Source organism: Mastigoproctus giganteus, chromosome 8, assembly GCF_048544385.1.
Source record: "Mastigoproctus giganteus isolate SK-2022 chromosome 8, ASM4854438v1, whole genome shotgun sequence".
Classification (NCBI taxonomy): Eukaryota; Metazoa; Arthropoda; class Arachnida; order Uropygi; family Thelyphonidae; genus Mastigoproctus; species Mastigoproctus giganteus.
In genome coordinates, this window is record NC_143582.1 from 16,234,169 (window position 1) to 16,256,868 (window position 22,700).

A 22,700-nucleotide genomic window follows, 5' to 3' on the forward strand; every position below is an offset into this window, starting at 1 on the left:
CTTGTCTCAGTTGGAGGAGGAACTTTTTTTTTCCCCCCAACAAACAGGTTATGTGTACAGTATACAAATATAATGGAGGAAGAAGATGGAACTTGAACTCAGACTGTAAATAAAATAATTTTATTTTTCTAAGAACCTTTTCAATCTGAGTTGTTGTTAGATAACTGATCTTAGACACAACATGCAAAATCTGTTTGTGAACACACTTTTAAAGACATTATATCCTTACAGTCATGAGCATATGTATAATGCATTTGTCCATCCATATGTAACAACTACTCTCAGTGAGTGGATATTTGTGAAATTTTTTATTTGGGCCTTTTAAAACAAATATAAATCTGCCAGTTATTGTGTGTGTTTTTTTTTTTATTATTATTATTATTATTATTTATTAGTCCCCGTCCACATATAATAACTCAATTTTCGTGAAATTTTATTTTTACTCAGTCAAAATGATTTGCGTCTTTCCCAAATTTCATTAAAATCAGGTGCAAATGCACACTGATAGAAATCTAGCAATTATTATTGTTTTTTTTTATACATATCATTTAGGCTATCCATATTGTAGCTGAAGCACTGGTTGGAGGAATGAATGGTCAGTGTTGCAGGTACACAGAATTTTCTTGGTTCTTGCATAAGTTGTGCGTGCATGTTATTACTGTTTGCTAACACACCTGAAATGTAAAGCAGTAATACAGCAACTAACTTGTATTATATATTTTAATTGATCTTTCTCAGATCACATACTTTTTGCAACTTGTTTACAACCTATAATTTCTTTAGAACACAAATTAGTCTTTTTCCATCTGCGAATTTCTTTTATACAGTATTCAATGGTATGAACCAGAGCTATAATATGCAATACATTCTATGTTAATATCAATATTTGTAAAAGAATATAAGAGAAGTTTACTTCAATACGATACATAGAACACTTCCGTACAATACTCTCCAGAAATTAAAACAAAAACAATTAAAAAATCAATCTTACATTACAGTAAGAAATAATTAACAAAAACTAAATTCAAATGAACACAATAAAAATCAGTTTAATGCAATTAAAAATTAAGTCAAAAATTAATTTACCGAAAAATTTCAAAACAATTTTCGAGGAAGGAAAGCAGAATTTTATTAACTGTTTTTCAGGAATAGAATTTGAGTATAATTAGCAGCTCTGATTTTCTAATTTTAATTAATTTATTTATTTATTTTTCTTTTATTTTGTTCAAGGCTCCATTTTTGCGAAATATCACTTGGACTCTTTCAAACTTATGTCGCAACAAAAATCCACCACCTCCATTTGATGTAATGAGGCAGTGCCTTCCAACCCTTTCACAACTGATACATCATCCAGGTAAGTATATGAATATAAATCTAAGAACTGAGTGTGTGGGTTTTTTTTTTTTTTTTTGAAGATGTTTACTTCAGCACTAGTGAATTTTCTAACAGAAAATTCTCTAGTCTCCCTACTTATGACTGTATCTTTTTTAGCCAGGGATGGATAAGTGGGACATCACATGCACACAAAGTAGTGCAATATCAGAGTAACTAACTCATTGCAAAAACAAAGTTTGTTGGGCTATGAGCAGAACAAAAATTTTCTTTGACTTCTGGTAGCTATGTTTAAATAAATAAGCATGTAGATCATTCACCACCAAAATCAGCTAAATGATGAGCACACTCCTTATATAATGACATCCTGCTCAATTTTAGTTAAAACACCCATAGTGCTACAGTGTAAATTTCATGTTGCATTTATTATATCCAAGGCAACCTTCTTCATTTCTGAATTTTAGAATTACAGTTACTTAAAGAAGTTAGGAGTTTTTTTTTGTTTTTTTTTTGTTTTTTCTCTATTATTTAAGAACTTGGAGTAATCATTAAAATTTTTTTTTTTTTTTAGAAGTGAAATGTGGGCAATTTTTGGATAACTAATATATAAATTTTTATAATTGCAGATCAAGAAATAGTTGCCGATTCGTGTTGGGCATTATCATACATGACTGATGCAACAAATGAAAAAATTCAGGAAGTTATCGACATAGGAGTTGTTCCCCGTCTTGCAGAATTACTGGATTGTGGTGACTTAACTGTCCTCACCCCAGCTCTCAGAACTATTGGTAATATTGTTACTGGAAATGATCAGCAGACTCAGTTAGTAATTGATCATGGAGCATTAGTATCATTCCGTCGTCTGCTTAATAATCCTAAAACTAATATTCAAAAGGTAAATTGTGTGATGATGGAACAGTTATTTTTTAAGATAATTCAAATAGAATTAAAATTAGTGTGAATTACAGTAAAATGCCTGTATTGCAAAATGATACAATAATAAAATATTGAGTATAATGGAATCCCTTCCTGTTTCCCGCCAATATTGCGAGGAAATCAGATGCCAACTGGGCATTGTTATGGGCTTATATGAGAGCTCGAAGGATTTAAATTGAGGGGCCCATCAAGCAAGTACAAGACAATGCTGAAAAAAAGCCGTGAGTTAGGGTTCAATTTGAAAGTGTTTGCAATTCTGCCCAGACACGATAGGAGGGAGTATATGATGAGAGCCTTGTCGATCAATTCTGCCCTAGAGAGATTGTGCAAGGCCCAAGGGGTAGGATTTTTTTCAGCCTAGTCTTTTAACAGGAGAGACTGCTTCTAAAGGGATGGGATACACTTAAATAGAAAGGGTGCAAGAATATTTGCTGATGCTATCGAGGCAGAGTTAGGTAGGTCGGGAAACTGCTAGCTTAGCGGGGGGGATACACGGACTAATAGATTAACAGTAGCTGCTGGCAGAGGTAAAAGTGATTCTTGCACTACTTCTATTGAAATGCAATTGAGCAGCAGCCTGGAAAGCAAGGCAATGGGAATTTCCAGGACTGCTGGGAGTCATTACAGAACAAGTAAATACATGGGCTGTGTTAGGGTAACTAAGAGTAGAAACAGGTGTATGTACACCAATGCTAGGAGTATAGTTAATAAATTCGATGAGCTTGAAGTGCTAGTCAAGACATCAAAGGCAGATATTGTTGGGGTATCAGAGACGTGGTGTCACACAGACACAATGTCTACTCGCCAACCTCCGTAGCCAGGTGGGAAGGGGCAGCAGTGCGTAGCACACGCTTCTTGATTAGACCGGGGTTCGAGCCCGTCACCACCAAATACGGAGGATGTGGAAAGGTCAGGGAATGACCACCGCACCGGAGCAATATGGCCTTAGTTGCTAATGCTCCTAAAAACCGAATAACAACAACGACAACATCTACTCGCCAAATTCCAGTTCAGCAGTGTAGAACTGGAATTTGGGGAGTAGAATGTGTACAGAAAGGATAGACAGGACAGGAAGGGAGGAGGGGTTATGCTGTTAGTTAAGAAACACAAAATCTAAGGAAGTGCATCCAATTGATGTGGGTGGACAATGCAATGTTGAGTCTGTTTGGTGTGACATAAGCACTGATAAAGGAAAAATGAGAATAGGTGTGTGTTATAGGCCTAATGAATCTGATGAGTATAATGAGCAATTGTGCAGAGAAATGGCCAGTAAATTAGAGTGTCTTATAATGGGGAAATTTTAATTTCCCAGATATTGACAGGAATTTGTGGGTTGGTCACCCATAAACTAGCAAGGCTTTTGTGGATTTATTGGATGATTGTTTTCTACAGCAGCATGTTTGGGAGACAACTAGAGGGAGTAACACTCTTGATCTGATTATCAGTAGTGATTCTTCATGTATCAAGAATCTGCAGATAAAGGAACCAGTAGGTGGGAGTGATCAGTGTACTGAAGTGGGATTTACTCAAAGAGGTAACTACCATCAACGGTAAAGGGAAGGGTTTTTGCTTTGGTAAAGGTGACTACGGTGGTCTGAGACAGAATTTAAATTCTATACAGTGGTACCAACTGATGATGTTACCAACAGCAAATTCAAAATGGGAAGCATTCAAAGAATTAATCTTGGAAGCTTCTAGGCTTTTCATACCAACAAAGAAATATTGTTCAAGATTTAGGCTTAAATAGATGTCACATGAACTAATTAGACATGTGACAGAGAAGAAAAATGCATGGGATACATATAAATTAACGTGACAAGAAGTCATATGATAGATATGAGCTGGTCTGTAACCAAGTTACAAAGGAGGTTAGGCAGGCGAAGGCAGATTATGAGAAATCTTTGGCAAAGGATGCAAAGAAAAACAGCAAAGAGTTCTTTACTTATGTAAACTCTAGAAGGAAGGGGATGAATCAGATTGGTCAACTTGATATCGATGGTTCAACTGTTGATGATCCTGCTCAGGTAGCTAACAAACTAAATGAATATTTTTCATCGGCATTCACACATGAGGAGTTATTCAGGGAGGGGAATGCCAGAGGTGTATTCAACTCTGGCAGTAATCTAGAGAATCTTGTAATAACTGGGAGTAAAGTGGAGGAGAAATTGTTGAAGATAAACACAAGAAAGGCACCTGGGGTGGATGGAATCTATCAAGTTATATTAAAGGAGGCGACAAAGGAAGCAAGCCTTTTAGCCATAATTATGAGAGCTTCCCTGGACTCAGGGGAGGTACCCATGAACTGGAGATGTGCAGATGTGACCCCAATCCACAAAGCAGGATCAAAGGAAGACACAGGTAATTACAGACCTGTTAGTTTAACTTCTGTTCCAGGGAAATTAATGGAGGCACTTGTTAAAAAGCATTGCATGATCATCTAGACAAGACTTCGGTTACAGCCCGGACACAGCATGGGTTTGTTAAGGGGAAGTCTTGTCTGACTAATTTGATTGGATATTATGATGTAGTCACAAAGGAACTGGATGCAAAGAATAACTTTGATATCATATACAGTGGATTCCGGTTATTTGGGCCACTGGTTAATCGGGACAGCCATTTATTTGGGGCAAATCTTAAAAAAAACAGAAGCCAGTCGAGAAAATAGCCAGGGTTTACTTCGCTTAATTGGGACAGCATGCCGTTTAATTGGAGCAGGAGACCACAGCACTGGAGATTACCCTACGATTGTCTCCAACGGTACCAGGTGGTTCGGTCGAAATTCTGGAGGTCACAACACTAAAAACAATTAGCAGTCATCTGTTTATTGGGCTTTTCTGTTAGTGAAATCTATCATAAACAGACAGTAAACTCGACCTTACTGAATTTGCGATAACACCGACAGCCGGAATTCTGTGGGTTATTATGGTGAAATGTGTTTACACTTCCATGAAATCTTCAATCATATAAAAAAATTAATTTTCTGATCTCTTCATTCCTATTTTTAAAGCTTTTGTAACTCATTACTCTGTTCTCACTTGCACGTATTGTGTTACTTGCAATTTGTGTGTGCCATGTTCTTTGTTATTGATTGCTTATCTTTTTGCTGTTTTAAATTTTAACCCCGACCCACAAATGTGAACAGAAATGTCAACTAGTTTGTATGTACATATTACTGTACGTATTAATTATTCTGATCATCACGTATATCTTCCGATTTTCACGTATCATTTAATTTTTTAATTGGTAAGGTAGTAAAGGGTAAATTTGTGCTTAATATATCTTTGCCTTTATAATCTGTGGATAATATTGCTCCTATTTTTGCTAATTAGAATCGCTGTTTAATAGAATTAAAATTCACAAATGTGATCACAATGACCGGCGCTTACTGCGCATCGTATAGTGAACGGTACTTTACTATGTTGAGTTCGTCGTAACGTGATGTAATTGTACATTGAACCAATTGTAAAGGGGGGTGTGATACATTGTATTTTTAATTATTTACGTGAAACTTCGGATAATTGGGGCAGCCGCTTAATCGGGCCAAAATGCACTAGTCCCAATGTGTCCCAAATAATCGGAATGAACTGTATTTGTATCTTAGAAAAGCCTTTGATACTGTTGCACATGGAAGATTGCTGCACAGATTGGAGCAGTGTGGCATTGGAGGCAAATTGCTGCTATAGATAAAGGGATGGTTGAGTGGGAGAGGACAGAGAGTGGTAATCAGTGGACTAATGTTATTAGTGGAGTCCCTTAGGGTTCAGTGTCCATTGGGTCCATTTTTGTTTTCTGTATTTATAAATGATATCGATGATGGTATATCAGGCTTGATGTCCAAGTTTGCAGACGATACGAAGGTTGGCAGGGTTGTTAATGACACTAATGACAGTACACTGCTGCAACAGGATCTAGAAAAGTTGAGCAGATTGGCTGAGAGGTGGCAAATGAAGTTAAACAATTCTAAATGTAAAGTTCTACATATGGGAAGCAGTAATCCCAGAGTAATGTATCAACTTTGTGGTACCACTCTGACAGTGATAGAGAATGAAAAGGACCTGGGGGTAATTGTGCAGGCAGATATGAAGTTTTCTGAGCAATGCAGATGGTCTGCAAGAGTAGCTCATGGTGTCTTGTCAATGATATATAGGAATTTTTCTAGCAGGGATAAGGAGGTGGTTATCCGCTTTGTATAAGGCAATGGTCAGGCCACAACTTGAGTACTGTATACAGGTTTGGAGCCTCATTTTAAGAAGGATGTAGAGCTTTTGGAATGAGTACAGTGAAGGGCAACAAGATTAGTGAATGGAACAAAGGGTTGCCCTTACAAAGAAAGGCTTAAGTTTTGCAAATTACAGTGTCTGGAGACTAGACACCTGCGAGGTGATCTGATTGAGGTGTATAAAGCCTTGAATGGTTTTAGCATGCTCGATGCGGATGGAATTCTTCCTCTTGCTCTTAGTAATCGCCTGAGAGGGCATAAATTCAAATTGAAGAAAGAAGGTTATAGGATAGATGTGTGGAAGTTTGCCTTTAGCCAGCAGGTGGTTGATTGGTGGAACAAACTTCCATCTGTCGTTGTAGAAGTTGATAGCTTAAATAGATTCAAGGCAGAACTTGACAAACATATGGAGTGAGTGGATGGGTGATATAAGGGGTTTTTGTTTTATTTTTTTTGGCTGATGCTATATAAGCTTGCTTTCTTGCATCATGTGCCTTTGCTAATGCTAATATATCTGTATAAAAATGTTGTTTTAAAAATGTTATGAAAATATTAGTTTAATGCAATAAAAATTCATAGTTCTGCATAAAATCAAAACATTACAGTGAAAGTAAATTAAGATTTTTTTTTATTTTTTTTTTTATTTTTTGTTAAAAAATAAATTCTTAAACAGTATGACATGCCGTTGTTTGGTCTTTAGCATCTGGCAATTCTGCAGTGATTTAATAACTGCAGAGATTAGTAACCGTTATCTGTCTACCATCCTAAAGCCTTAACTTTGGTAATTTTGGAAATGACAGAGATTGATTACATATTTAGTGAAACATGGCAGTAGATCAGGTATCAGCATTGAAAATATTTTCATTTACACTTCTGTATGAAGAAATACAGTTGCTTATATCATATCATATCATCTGATGGTTTCGCTTGTTACAGTTGTATAAATTTGAAAATGGAAAAGACTGTAGTCATTTGTAATGCTTTCTTTTTTCAAATTTTGTTTGCTTGAAAATAACAAGCATAAAAAACAAAATTATTGAATTTTTCATTTAAAGCATTTACATAGCTGCCAACTCTCTGGATTTATGATGATGGAGAATCAATCTTTTTTGCTTTATTTGCTCCTTCTCAGTCTCACCTTTGTGAGTTAGTGAAAAAGTTCTTCTTTTCCCCAAAAAATTTAAAAAATGAAATAATAATGAAAAAAACTACATTAACATTTGGATTTTTAATTTTGTGAAATTTTGCTTCTTTTCGTTAAAGATTTGGCCATCAGGTGTGCTGTTCAACAAAGACTGATCGTAATTTTTCATGAACAGCCATAGTGCATGCTATTTCTAGCTGAGCTGCAGAATTTATGACCAAACCAAGCTGCATCACATAGCAACTGTGCAGTTGACTCATGCTCATGTGTGACCTTCCCGGTAAGTCAAGTTTATCCTCTTCAGTTTTGCCTACGTAACAATCGACATAACACATGAGGAAACAGTATGCTGCTTTCAAATTTTTCCATGTCAAGAAAACATTAACTGACACGTATGAAATGTTAAGAGGCTTGTGGTGAATCTGTGCTTCCATACAGCACAGCTTACAGGTGGTTTAGGATGTTTAAAGATGACATGATTTGATCACAAAAATTGGAGTCCTGGAGCTCCAACCATTATTGTCACCACGTAAAATGCTGCTGTTATAATTGTGAGAGATCATCATATAACAGTAAGGCAACTGGCAGAGATGTTTGAGAATATCATTAGGAAGCACACGTGGTATTCTTCATGACTATTTGCATGTAACACTTGTTTGTGCATGCTGGGTTCCAAGAATACTCACACCTGAGCAACAGCAAGTTCACGTGGAGGTTTATAAGGAGCTGTGAAGGATGGTTGCTGAAGATGGTGAAGTTTTGCACAAGGTGATAATGGCAGATCAGACATGGCTTTATAATTTCAACCCACACAGTAAGCAACAAAGCTCTGTTTTTAAGTCTACATCATTGCCAAAACTGAAAAAACAAAAGTTGTGGCTTCTTCAGGGAAGGTTTTGGTGTTTTTTTTTTTTTTTTTTTTTTTTTTTTTTTTTAACATTCAAGAAATGGTTTACCAACATCTTGTGACACAAATAACTATCATAGGATCTTATTACGGAACTGTACTGCACACTTTGCGAGATCACATTCATTGCAAACAACCTCAACTACACAGGTGGGTGCTGTATCACAACAATGCAAGACCTCACATTGCTCGTGCTGTCAGAGTTCAGTGGGCCCCCACTTTACGATATTAATGTGTTCCAGAGACACCATCGTAATCATGAAAATATCGTAATGTGAACACATTGTTTTTTGGTAATTTGTTCCAAGATCTCAGAAGTTGTAATTTTCAGAGATTGTATTAGTTTTATATAAATTTATGTCAAATGAGCACAACACAAAAAAATTAGTTCAACCAAAGAATGCAAAAACAAAACACGCAGCAAGTGTACAAATGCTGCTATTGGCTGAGAGGAAGGACCAGGTGGTCTGGTCAGAGACAATAACTGAACATATGATAACAATGAAAGTATAGTTTATTTTAATGATTCGAATTGGTTTTTTGAAATTTGATTCTATAAAGTGCTAAGCATTGATTCTACTAACAAGTGTGAGCATGTTAACAGGCACCTACTTCTTTCACTTTACAGTGAAAGTTATCATTGTTAACTTTCACTGTAAAGTGAAAGTTAACAATGATAACTTTTTGAATGTTATATGTCATCATAGTTATCATATGATAACAATGATAACTTTCATTGTTATCATATGTTCAGTTATAAGAATCAATTTTGAATGCCTTTTTGTGATATTTTTCTAAAGCACATTTCTGGTCTATTGCGCTTTTCTGTTAGTGCAATCAACAAATAGTAAATGTGATCTTATTTCATACTATAATTTTTAGTGTTTATCACCAACCATTGAAGTAAAAAACCGAAAGACGAAAAACCAAATTCTTAAAATTTTAATATTTACAATAAATTTATTTACAAACAAAACAAAATACCATATTACTATTTTAAAATAAGACAACTGTGATCTACAGTAAATATACGAGGTGATAATACAATACCGAATTTAAAATACAATAAAATATACTAGGTTAAAAGCGCTAAAATACTAACCGAGGCTTTCAAAGGCTTCTGCCTTCTTTCTCAACAGTGTACTTCTATTCTGCGGTGCATCATTAAATACCAGCAGGTTCACGGTGCATCTCACGTAAACGTATACTGTTCCCATATCTAGAAAATAAACTCATACACCGACCATTGAATAAAATTTACTGTGACTAAAATTTTACAAGTAATATAAAATCAAAAACAAATTATTTACAATAAACTAATGATTGCTAAAAACTGTAATAAAAGATCATTTACAATAAAATAAGCTAAAATATAAAATTAAAAGCGCTAAAAACCTGGAGCTTTCGAGAGCATCAGCTCTCTTCTTCAACAGTAATATAACTTCCTGCAACATCTCCTTAAATAGCAGGTTCACGGTACCTCCGCACGTGGTATATCTCCACGTGGTTCAGTCGGCACATGGTCAGAACCGGAAGCGGAAATGTCTCGGGTACTTGGCAAAGAAAATCGTTCATCCGAACTTAATATAATTGTTTCAAAAATGGGATGAATACTCATGCCTCTATCTCTATTCATGGTATTCTTACTGGATGAACCAATCCATAAACCCTCGAGGGTTTACGGATGCACCAATCCGTACACCCTCGAGCCATTTACGCTCCCAGTATCCGTGTGCACAATCCAAAATAATAGCGTCCTCCGAGGAGATTTGATGCTGCTTCTCCCAAAAATGTTCGGCCACAGCAGACATATTATAATCAGCGGTTCTTATGGCATTTAAATGTTCCCCCAGACGATCCCTAAGCCGTCGTTTTGTTTCCCCCACATAACACTCCCCACAATCCGGGCATTCTATTCTATAAATAACTCCGCTACTGGGCGCCTCCGTAGCCAGGTGGGAAGGAGCAGCAGTGCGTAGCACACGCTTCTTGATTAGACCGGGGTTCGAGCCCATCACCACCAAATACCGAGGATGCGGAAAGGTCAGGGAATGACCACCGCATATCCCGGAGCAATATGGCCTTAGTTGCTAATGCTCCTAAAAACCAAATAACAAACAAACAACTCCGCTACTGAGATCTTTTGGTATACGGTCTTTGACCTGAGACAGCTGTGCACAGTCTCCGCCCAGGAAGCTGTACACAGCATGTCTTATAACCCCGTAAAATTCTTGCCAGATGTTCAGTAAGGCCTGGATAGTAGGGGATGTATGCGGTGGCTACCGGGACGAACGACTCCCTACGCTCGGACACTCCTCTGCTATATCTATCCAGGATCCTCTGTGGGTATCCGCACTTTCTAAGTTCTGCCGTGACACGAGTTTATTTTCTAGATATGAGTTTTCCCGACCTCAGAGGCCTCTTTCAGGGTATACTGTTCCCGTCGGAACCTGAAGTGGCTCGGGAGCGTTTCAGGCAAAAACGTTCATCCCCTCCAAGGATTACCGCCTCAAAGAGGGGATGAATGCGTGTGCCCCTATCTCTATTTATATTATTCTCAATAGAACTAATTCGTAAGCTCTCGAGCCACTTGCGGTCCCAAAATCTATGCGCCCGATCAGTGATGACAGCTTCGTCTAGGGAGATTTGATGTTGCTTCTCCCAGAAATGTCGGATTTACTATAGTCTGCATTTCTTATCGCATTTGTGTGCTCCCCCAGACGATCTTTGAGACGCTGTTTTGTTTCTCCCACATAACATTCCCCACATCCCGGGCATCTAATACTATATACGACCCCACTTATATTTTATTTTAAGAGGGTCCTTGACCTGTGACACAATTGTGTGCAGCTTCCTACCTGGGAGCTGCACACAACGTGTCTGGTAATTCCTTAATATACGAGCTAAACGTTCGGATAAACCCAGATAGTAGGGAATGTATGCGGTGGCTATTGGCGTGAAGGACTCACTTCTACTCTGCCCTCCACTAATGTGTTTCTCTATGATCCTCCGGGGGTAGCCACACTTCAAAAGATCCGCTGTAACACATTCATACTCCATTTTTCTATCCTCTGAGATACTACAACGAGATTTTGCCCTATCCACTAATGCTCTTACCACACTGTTCCTGTGATGGTTAGTCTGAGCTGAGTTGTAGTGTGAGTATTGGCCTTTGCACGTAGCTTTTCTAAATACTTTTGTTTTCAAATGCTGGCCTTCTCTACAAATCAGCACATCCAGGAACGGCAAAACCCCTCCTTCCTCTACCCCAGAGGTGAATTGTATGAATGGGGAGAAGCTATTAAGAAAATTCAACGTATCATCCTCACTCCCTTTCCGAATAACTGAAAACGTATCATCAACATACCTTTTCCACGGACGCTTAGGGAGAACTGTAGTATTAAACAGTCTAGACTCAAGCTCCTCCATCGCTAAATTAGCTATGATGGCACTGATGGGGGAGCCCATAGCTGCACTGTTAACCTGCTTGTACATGGTATTATTAAATACCATAGTAGTGCTCGAAAGGCATAGCTCTATGCCTTTACATATGTCCTCTAAGTTTAGTTGCGTCCTATTGTTCAAGGTAGTATCTCTTTCTAAAGCCATATACGCACAATGTACTCCATGGTCAATTGGGATGCAGGTGAACAACGATGTCACATCAAAGGATATCATAACCTCGTTTTCTTCTATACATTGTCCTCTTATGAATTGTATAAACAAGGTTATGATATCCTTTGATCTGACATCGTTGTTCACCTGCATCCCAATTGACCATGGAGTACATTGTGCGTATATGGCTTTAGAAAGAGATACTACCTTGAACAATAGGATGCAACTAAACTTAGAGGACATATGTAAAGACATAGAGCTATGCCTTTCGAGCACTACTATGGTATTTAATAATACCATGTACAAGCAGGTTAACGGTGCAGCTATGGGCTCCCCCATCATAGCTAATTTAGCGATGGAGGAGCTAGAGTCTAGACTGTTTAATACTACAGTTCTCCCTATGCATCCGTGGAAAAGGTATGTTGATGATACGTTGAATTTTCTTAATAGCTTCTCCCCGTTCATACAATTCACCTCTGAGGTAGAGGAAGGAGGGGTTTTGCCGTTCCTGGATGTGCTGATTTGTAGAGAAGGCCAGCATTTGAAAACAAAAGTATTTAGAAAATCTATGTGCAAAGGCCAATATTCACACTACAACTCAGCTCAGACTAACCATCACAGGAACAGTATGGTAAGAGCATTAGTGGATAGGGCAAAATCTCATTGTAGGTACCTCAGAGGATAGAAAAATGGAGTATGAACGTGTTATGGCGGATCTTTTGAAGTGTGGCTACCCCCGAAGGATCATAGAGAAACACATTAGTGGAGGGCAGAGTAGAAGTGAGTCCTTCACGCCAATAGCCACCGCATACATTCCCTACTATCCGGGTTTATCCGAGCGTGTAGCTCGTATATTAAGGAATTACCAGACACGTTGTGTGCAGCTCCCAGGTAGGAAGCTGCACGCAATTGTGTCACAGGTCAAGGACCCTCTTAAAAGAAAATATAAGTGGGGTCGTATATAGTATTAGATGCCCGGAATGTGGGGAATGTTATGTGGGAGAAACAAAACGGCGTCTCAAAGATCGTCTGGGGGAGCACACAAATGCGATAAGAAATGCAGACTATAGTAAATCCTACATTTCTGGGAGAAGCAACATCAAATCTCCCCAGACGAAGCTGTCATCACTGATCGGGCGCATAGATTTTGGGACCGCAAGTGGCTCGAGAGCTTACGAATTAATTCTATTGAGAATAATATAAATAGAGATAGGGGCACACGCATTCATCCCCTCTTTGAGGCGGTAATCCTTGGAGGGGATGAACGTTTTTGCCTGAAACGCTCCCGAGCCACATCCGGTTCCGACGGGAACAGTATACGTTTACGTGAGATGCACCGCAGAATAGAAGTACACTGTTGAGAAAGAAGGCAGAAGCCTTTGAAAGCTGCAGTTAGTATTTTAGCGCTTTTAACCTAGTATATTTTATTGTATTTTAAATTCGGTATTGTATTATCACCTTGTATATTTACTGTATATCACAGTTGTCTTATTTTAAAATAGTAATATGGTATTTTGTTTTGTTTGTAAATAAATTTATTGTAAATGTTAAAAATTTAAGAATTTGGTTTTTCGGCTTTCGGTTTTTTACTTCAATGGTTGGTGAGAAACACTAAAAATTATAGTATGAATATACCCAACCCCAGAGGCCTATTTGAAGAATGATCTTATTTCATATGTAATAATACCGATAGCTGGAATTCTGTGGGTTTTTATGTTAATATGCTGAAATGTCTTTTCCCCTTCACCGAAATCTTCAATCATGTAAAGAACAAATTTTCAGTCTTCTGTTCATTCCTATATTTTAAGCTTCGAACACTTTTTACTCCATATCTCACTTTTGTAATTTGTGTGCATGATGTTCTTTGTTATTCATTGTTATCTTTTTTACTGTTTTAAATTTTACAACCCAAAATAAAAAGTCAGTGAACTGAAAATATCAGTCAGTATGTGTATATTATAGTATTAATCAAGCTATGCACGTAAGCATAAATTTGATTTTATTTTGCTAACCTGTGGAAAATATTCTTCCCGATTTTCACATATCATTTAATTTTTTGTTAATTGGTAAGGTAATAAAATGTAAATTTTTGCTTTATATCTTTTATATCTCATTTATGCAAGATTTTCCATTTATTGTAAAAGCTGAAAAGGGTAATGCATGTGCCATGTGTAGATGTAATATTTCAAGAGATGAAGGGAATTTAATCAGACATTAGCAAACAAAATAAGCATAACAAAACCATGCAGGTGCATAGAAAGAAATGCAAAAATAAATGTTGCATTTCATGGTGACTGTTGTCATACATTCCAAGTGTTTATTTCCATTTTTTCTCATAGAGGAAGTTGTGCTGATAATGCAGGAACATTTGTTGAGAAATGTTTCCTGGTAGTGAAATAGAAATAGAAATGCACTTGTGGAGGAAGAAAATCAACAGGCATTGTTAGTGAAATGGCACAGATAAGGAAATAAGCAGCACTGATTGTTTCGGAAAAATGGGCCATTTTCGATTGCTGTAGATGACAGTAATAAAAGTGATTCAGACTATGTACCCGTTGTGGTTACCTTTTTGTAAAAAAAAAAAAAAAAAAAAATTCTCAATGCCAGCATTAAAGGTTACTCTGCAGGTTATAACAGTGGATATCAACTTCTGAACAGCCTGAAAGCATGTAAGATTTCTTCAAAAAGCTGTCTAGCTCTTAGTGTCGATAATGTGTCTGTTATATATAGTTGACCTGAGAACTGAAATAGCAAGGGTATTAAAGAGGAAATTAAATTGAACACCTGGTTGTAATAGTCATCTGGTCTTAATCATCTTATTAATTTATTTTTTGTGTGTGAGTGGGAGCTCCATCTCTCTCTCTCTCTCTCTCTCTTCCCCCCCCCCCCAGTAACTAGAATGATAAAAGTGGCACCCTTTGACAAGTCTGTTCAAAGAAAAGGTTAGAAGGGTGAGAAAAGCAATATGAGCACTTCAAAATTGGAAAATTAAAGTACAACACATGATTATTAGTGAGGGGCACTGACTCGTGTTTAAATCTGATTCGTGACTGCATGGTATTTTTAGACCTTGCAAGTGGAGATATACCCAGATACAGTGCCACTAGCATGAAGGCGCAAGCAGAGAAGTTTTGGTGGTTCTGGCAGAAGACCTGAAAAATTTGGCACACTTAGCTCCCAAGAGGCAGCCTTAGATATATGTGACAAACTTCAGAGGCTATTTAGTTATTTATATCTTATTTAAACAAGGCTTAAACTGCATTATTATGTAGCATGTTTCTGTGAATATTCAATTTTTTTTTTTTTTTTTTTTTTTCCTCAGGAAGCAGCATGGACAATATCCAATATCACTGCTGGTAATGAGAGGCAAATACAAGCTATCATAGACTGTGGCCTAGTTGAACCTCTAATAGAAGTTTTAGCTGCTGTAAAGTTAATTGTTTATATGTTTCTTATAATGCATATTAATAAATGGAATCCTTTAATTAATACAATTTAATATTTGCAATTAACATCAAGGAAAATTATGAAACTTTTGCCAGCTGTTCTAAAATTGAAGTGAATTTTCTTTGGGAGTGGGTAGAAAATGGCAATATCTGGTTCCAACCAAGTTAAGCTTCATTTTGTTCATATTTTATTTTTTTGTCATTCAAAATATCAATTTCCACATTTTCTTCAGTTAAACTCATTGGTGGATAACCCGAAAAAACCATTTGAATGTCTGTCCTTCCCATGGTGTCATAAAGCTGCATCAAATTTAAAATAAACCTTGATGCAGAATTTTTTGCTCCCTCTTGTCAGCCATTTCATTAATTACTGACTCTGTGTATGCGTGCATGCACGTACATACACAACAAACATACTGTAATGTACTGTATTGGTGAAGCTCTTTACGCTATTGCATTTGTGAATTATGCGCTAGTCACCAGGAGATTTTGAATTGAAATTTGTGATACCATCATCAGTGTTTTTAATAAAAATTAAAAACAGTTAAAGACCCTAGTGACACATATCTGCAAATGCTCTCATAACACTGCATTCAGAGCATGGCATGTTTATAACCACATTTTCTTCTACGAAATACTGTATCCTTTTATCCAATGTAGCACGCACGCACACACCACCACTATTGCTGCGTTTCTCCGACTTTATGCATAAGATACATGTTGCTTCTTTCCAACAATGACCAACTGTATAAGTTTTATATATATATATATAAATACTGTATAATTAAAATTTAAAATATTGGAGAATAAAACATTAGCTTTCAACACTGATCTTGTTGAGATCCTCAAAAACATGTGTTTGGGAACGTAGGTAGCTGGAGACCTCTTGGCATCACGATCTGCATTTCCAGTCTCTCTGTATGCTCTATGTGAATATGAATTATCTTAAGATTAATTAATGTGCTAAGTTTCTTGAAGTTTGTCTCTGTAACAAAATTAACATGTTAGCAAAATGGCCAAGCCAAGTAAGTAGCAAACCAAAGGAGTGGGTGACAGGGGAGCAGAGTGGAAACTAAATTAAGAACAAGGATGTTTTGCCCCCTTGGTGGCATGAGTGGTCATATTGCATGAAATATCAGTATAGAACAGAACTTAATGTCTATCCCAACAATATGATCGTACTGTGCAGCAAAAATGAAGACAGATTGACTATCAAGTCCCTATCTCAGTAGAATTCTACAGACAAGATTCATTAAATAAATCATTGCATCAGTGAAACCGGCAAATACTCTTATCGGTGTGGCGATGCAGTGAATCTGCATAGTTGATAGGCGCCTCTGTAGCCATGTTGGCCGGAGCAGCAGTGCGTAGCATACACTTCTTGATTAGACCGGGGTTCGAGCCTGTGACCACTAAATACGGAGGATGCGGAAAGGTCAGGGAATGACCATTGCATATTCCCAGAGCAATATGGTCTTAGTTGCTAATGCTCCTAGAAACCAAATAACAGCATAGTTGATGGTCTGGACCTTATGCAGTGAAAAATTAAAATAACAGTTGGAGTACTTGCAAAGCAATGCCAAATTGCTAACAGAGAGCGAAGTTAAATAAAAACACAAAAATAAGAAAAATCTGGATGTATGTGGCAGCACAAGCAATGCTTTTGCATCACAAACAACTCATACCATATAAAATTAAGAATAAACTTTCATAAATAATTGAACACAGAAAGTAAGTACAAAAAGACAAGATAAGTGTTGATGACTGCACTGCATTATCACTACTACTTGGCTTTGCCATTCTGCTGACTTCTTAATTTATGTGTTTGATTTCATTATCTGACAATGCAGTTTGTGATGTGTTGCAGCAGCCACTTTTTGTACTTTCATCTTGTCTTTATTATATTATTTATTCAAGGTTATTTTTCAGTACTTGTTTATTTTAGTGGTGGGCTGAGGTGCAAATGCTTTGCCATCTTATATCCTTGTTTTGTTCTTTTTGCAATTTGTTAGTAGTTTGGCATTCTGGATATCTGTATTGGAAAGGGCAGAGAGATTTTTGGGCTTTCTTGTCACTACGATTGAATTAACAAATTCACTGCTTCCTCGTGCAAATATGCAGCTTTGGATTTTTAAATCTCTTGGAGGAGAAAACCATATTTCTTGAACTTTTTCTTCCAGTTTGACAGAATAATAAAACTGATATTTTTGTCAAGCATCCTTCATCGGAGGCTGATTATTCTCTCATAGTTGAGAATAAATCCCAAAATTTTTCAATCCAGATTGATTCAATCACGTTTTAAATCCCAGGTCAGAAAGGTCACCAATGAAAGTGTTAATCAGCCTCTGGTGGATGTTGCTTGACAAAAATATCAGATTTTTCTTCTGTCAGATTGGAAGAAAAAGTTCTAAAAGTTTTTCCTCCAAAAGGATTAAGAATCAGATGTCACATTTTTGCATAAGGAAACAGTGAACATGTTAATTTTTCACTGATTAAAAGTATCTGTCAGTTGGATGTTCTGATTTGTTTAACATTTGAAATGTTAAATGATTCCATAGCCATTGTTTTGCCTTGTAGCCTTCCAGCAAGGTGTGGTCTGATGGTTCGTATGTCTTTATTTTTGCTTCATAGTATGGTTGCGTTATTAGGTTTTCAGCTCCTTTTTATAACTGTATTTCAAGTAATTTAGTCATGGGTAACATCCAGGGGATACAGGCTTATTTCAATTTACTTCTGGATTATTAAGAATGTATTCCTTTTACAGTGCTCTTATTCTTAATTTAGTAGAATAAGGTAGAATCCTTATTTATATAAATTTTTAGGGAATTTGTTTGGTTGTTCGATTTATGTTTGGCTTTCATGGTAATCAAGGCTTAAATGAGTGGAATTTTCTGTTAGTAGCTTTTCATTTTATTCTTATTTATAAGTTTTCACACCCTTCAAATGCTCTAGTTGCAGAAGAAACAAGATATTTTCTTCAAGGAGATTTGACTTTTCATTGGTACTTTCCAATTTATTCTTTCAAAATCAGTTTGATATAGCATAAAATACATGCATTTATAATTCTTGCTTCCATCTCCATATTTTGAATTCTTAAATTTTAGTGACTTGTTTTCTCAACAGGGTGACTTTAAAAGTCGTAAGGAAGCAGCATGGGCAGTGACAAACTTCACATCAGGTGGAACACTTGAGCAAATTGTTTACTTAGTTCAGGCTGGGGTTTTGGCACCACTCTGTGAAATGCTAACTGTGCAAGATCCAAAAGTTCTTTTGGTAGTTCTGGATGGCATAACAAATATCTTAATTGTAAGTATTATTTAAATCTTTAACTTTCTATATATATTTTGTTTATATGAAAATATAAAGGAACAACAATATAAACTTTCCGGTTAGCATTTTATTTATTGGAATGTATTACAGTTAATTTAAGTTTTGAATATATGAAATATTTTTTAATTCTAAAGCTGTAGATTAAATAGTCGGTGATGTGCATTTTTCCCCCATACAAACACTGAAATTCAGTATTCTGTCAACTCTGCTTTGCCAAAAGTACCATAATTGCCTGAGTATAAGCTCCTATGAAAATTATATGCTCTTAAAAAGAAAAAATTTTTCATGCATTGTTTAACATAAAATAAAAATATTTATACAATCAAAGCTCTTTATAGCGGCCCTCATTTTTATGTCTCAACACGTTATAACGTCCAATGTAGTTGGTCCTGGCCAATCTCAATAACCTAATGCTATTTTACATTCAGTATGATGACCTTGAAAATAAAAAGATTTCTCTATAACCATAAATTTCGACTTTTTAATCTGAATTTTTACTGTTCTTATTTTTGCATTTAAAAATGACAGAACACTTCAAATATATTGAAGTAATTGTAGGCTGACTGTGAGAAATCATCTGTAAAGATTTCCCATGCTCTTTTTCTCACAGTGCAGTAATTAAATGAACACTGGCTAGAAGTTCATTACATAGTTAAGAGTATATGTTCAGTGGTATAGCTCCAAGAAAGCAGATAGCTTTGTCAATCGCAGATAAAATTAGGATTTTGCAAGCTGCAGACAATGGTGTGCATTCTGAGACTGCCATCGCCAGACAGTTCGGCATTCCTAAGTGTACTCTGTTCACTATTCTGAAAGATTGGGGAAAGATTGAAAGTTTAGAGAAATCTGCACTGGGTAGGATTAGAATATGAAAGGTGAAGTATCCAGATCTTGAAAAGGTACTTTTGGAATGGCTAATGATGATGAGTGCAGAAAATGTTCCCATAGATGGTAATTGTTTAAAAGCCAAGGCTGAATCATTTGCGCATCGAATGGATATTGACAAAGTTCAGATGCGTGGTTCCAGAAATTTAAGACTTCTCACGACCTATCTGTCAAAGAAGTGTGTGGCAAAAATGCACCCATGGGCATACACTACAAACAAATGAAAGGAAAATTGTTTAAGGAAAACTACCAAAGAATGCTATTAAACAAAATTTGTGCTATGTCTTGAAAGCAAAAATCAATGTGAAACCGACATCCTGCAGGCCATATATTTGTGTTTCAGGCATGGGATGAAGTTGATGAAAAAGTGATCGCCCAACTGCTTCAGACATGCTGGATTTACCATCTTGAATGATGCAATGTGTGAGGTTTTGTGTGCTTCTTCCTCTATTAATTGCAATTGCAAAGAACAGTCTGATAATAGGGAAGAAATATTTGAGTGTGTGCACCATCACCTAAACTTACAGGGAAAAAATGCTGCCTGACTGCGAAAGTAAAATAACTGCTATCACACACCCTCGTAATTCTCTTTTAAAACATGCACTGCCATTGAAACAGTGTTTTGACAGATTATTTTAAAGTATGAAACAATTTAATTGTAACCTTATTGTGCTCTACAATTTGAATCATTTGCACATGTAATAATAATTTTCTTGTTTAATACTGTAGTATATATTATAAATAAGACTATACTGTATTGTATTAGTAGTGTTACATTAAATTTTCAAGCTTTTACTTGTTTTGTTGCTGATTTTATGAACAATCGATATAACTTCCTGCCACTATAACAGCCGTTTTTCTCATTCTCCTACAGGGTCATTATATAGAGCTTTGACTGTTTTTGCAATCCCACTTTCATTTTAGTTTGAATTTTCTACATGCAACAATTGAAACAACTCAGAGTAAGCAAGTTTGACATTTAGTATTAGTAAGGCCATATAGCTGTTTTATTTTGGCTGATCTGCATCAGCCAAAATAAAATAACAGAAATAACAAAATCAAACAGAATATTCATACTTTCCTATTCCCACAAGGTAACCACTCTAATTCTGATTTGGATTTAGCCAGACTAAATTTAACTTACTGCCCCTGGCTGAACTTTGGGATCCAGTCTTCTGTTATTTCCTGAGATTTGAGAAGGTGGTGCAGGTTTTTCATTTGGCCAACTGACCAAAGAACACGTGTAATTACAGAAATAATATACTGATGCCTCATAGTTGCTCTAGTTCCTAACATTCAGTTGCTCACTCTAATTATGAGCTACACATAGTATAACTTTAGTTTTGCAACTTCACTTCTATATTTTCCCAACAGTATTCCATTGATGTTTCTTTCCCCCACCCCACACACACACACACACACACACAAACCAGTTTGAAAGAACATTTAGGAATAAAGTCTGTTAACATTGAGGCCCCTTTGACTCTACCCCTAAACAAAGGCAGGTTAAATTTGACATCTGTGTTCCCCTCAGAAACATCTACCAATGTCAGAAAAATGATTTCTTAAGCAGAATAATCACTGCAGATGTGTTCTGAATCAAAACAAGAAATCTGGTATGAGAGCCTTTGTGCTCATACTGTAGCAAGTCTGAGCAATATTACGCTGCAATTCTAAAGCAAGTATGCCAAAAAAAGACCTGATTCGAAAACATCCTGATGGCTTCTGCACATGATGAGCAAGAGTGTAAACCGCATCAAAATAGTTACGTGTAGTTTTGTTCCTGCCCACTTGGGACTGTTATTTCTTAAACTTGAGGGTGAACTAAAAGGTCACCATTATCTGAATCGTGACATAAATGACATCTATTACTCTGATTTTAAACTGCTACAATGTTATTTATAATTAAATATAATTTCTCTATATCAAGTGGTATATGCTTACTTACCTCTGATATCAATAGATACACAATTGACACTATTCCAAAGCTGACACAGGAGTTTCAGTGTACCTTTTGAACTACTTTTTCAGTTAAAAAAAAATAAATGCACCTATATAATATTACTACTCTACCTGTAAAAAAATTTAATTTTTTATTGTATGCATATACACTGGTATGTATTTTAGTTTCTGCATCACCTCACTACAAGTAAAAATTGAACATTAGAATGAAATTAGATTTATATCTGACTGCTTAAATGTTACTTGAAACAAATTAAATGTGTTGTAAATTTATTTTGAATATTCTTATCCTTGTCCCAGGCTGCTGAGAAACTCAATCAGTTGGAAAGAGTGTGTATAATGGTTGAGGAAGTTGGAGGATTAGATAAAATTGAAGCTCTTCAACAACATGAACATGTGGATGTTTATAAGGCCTCTCTTAGCATTATAGATAGGTTCTTTTCAGGAGATGTAAGTACAGTACTTATGTATTATGAAGTTATAAATTAATTTCTGTTATATTCATTAAACTTCTGTTGTAGTGCTTTCTAGGAGGAGCAGGTTTAAGGAACAGTATAAGTAAGTGTTAAGCTGCTGCCTCCCTCCCCCAGGGTGGTTTTTTTTTTTTTTTTTTTTTTTTTTTTTGTCAATATTCTGGTAACTTTTGCTGAGGTGATGGTAAAATTGAAATCTGTTTCTGTGTTACTTGTAAACACTTAATGCCACATTTGCTATTAAAATTAAATTAAGCATATCTTTAATATTATATAAACATGTTAACAAAAACATTGTTAATATTATGTGCGCTACTAGCAAGAAACACAAATGAACAATGTTAAACATGGAAAAAAAAAAAGTGGCATAAGCACAAGAAAGCATTTTAAATGTGGATGTGCTATAGAGATTTAAAAATTGCATGTCATTTTGTGCTTCCTAATTTTAGTA

At 36.1% G+C, this 22,700-nt stretch overlaps 1 protein-coding gene across 1 annotated transcript in view; it reads left to right on the top strand.

Annotated features, from left to right (window-relative positions):
- LOC150081294 (importin subunit alpha-1-like) overlaps positions 1 to 22,700 on the top strand; it is a 104,117-nt gene that overhangs the window by 71,308 nt on the left and 10,109 nt on the right. Inside the window, exons 7-11 of the mRNA XM_090379618.1 lie at positions 1,231 to 1,354; positions 1,959 to 2,227; positions 15,476 to 15,580; positions 18,723 to 18,905; positions 22,077 to 22,226. Coding sequence (XP_090235744.1) covers positions 1,231 to 1,354; positions 1,959 to 2,227; positions 15,476 to 15,580; positions 18,723 to 18,905; positions 22,077 to 22,226 — 831 coding nt within the window. The remainder of the gene's footprint in view (positions 1 to 1,230; positions 1,355 to 1,958; positions 2,228 to 15,475; positions 15,581 to 18,722; positions 18,906 to 22,076; positions 22,227 to 22,700) is intronic.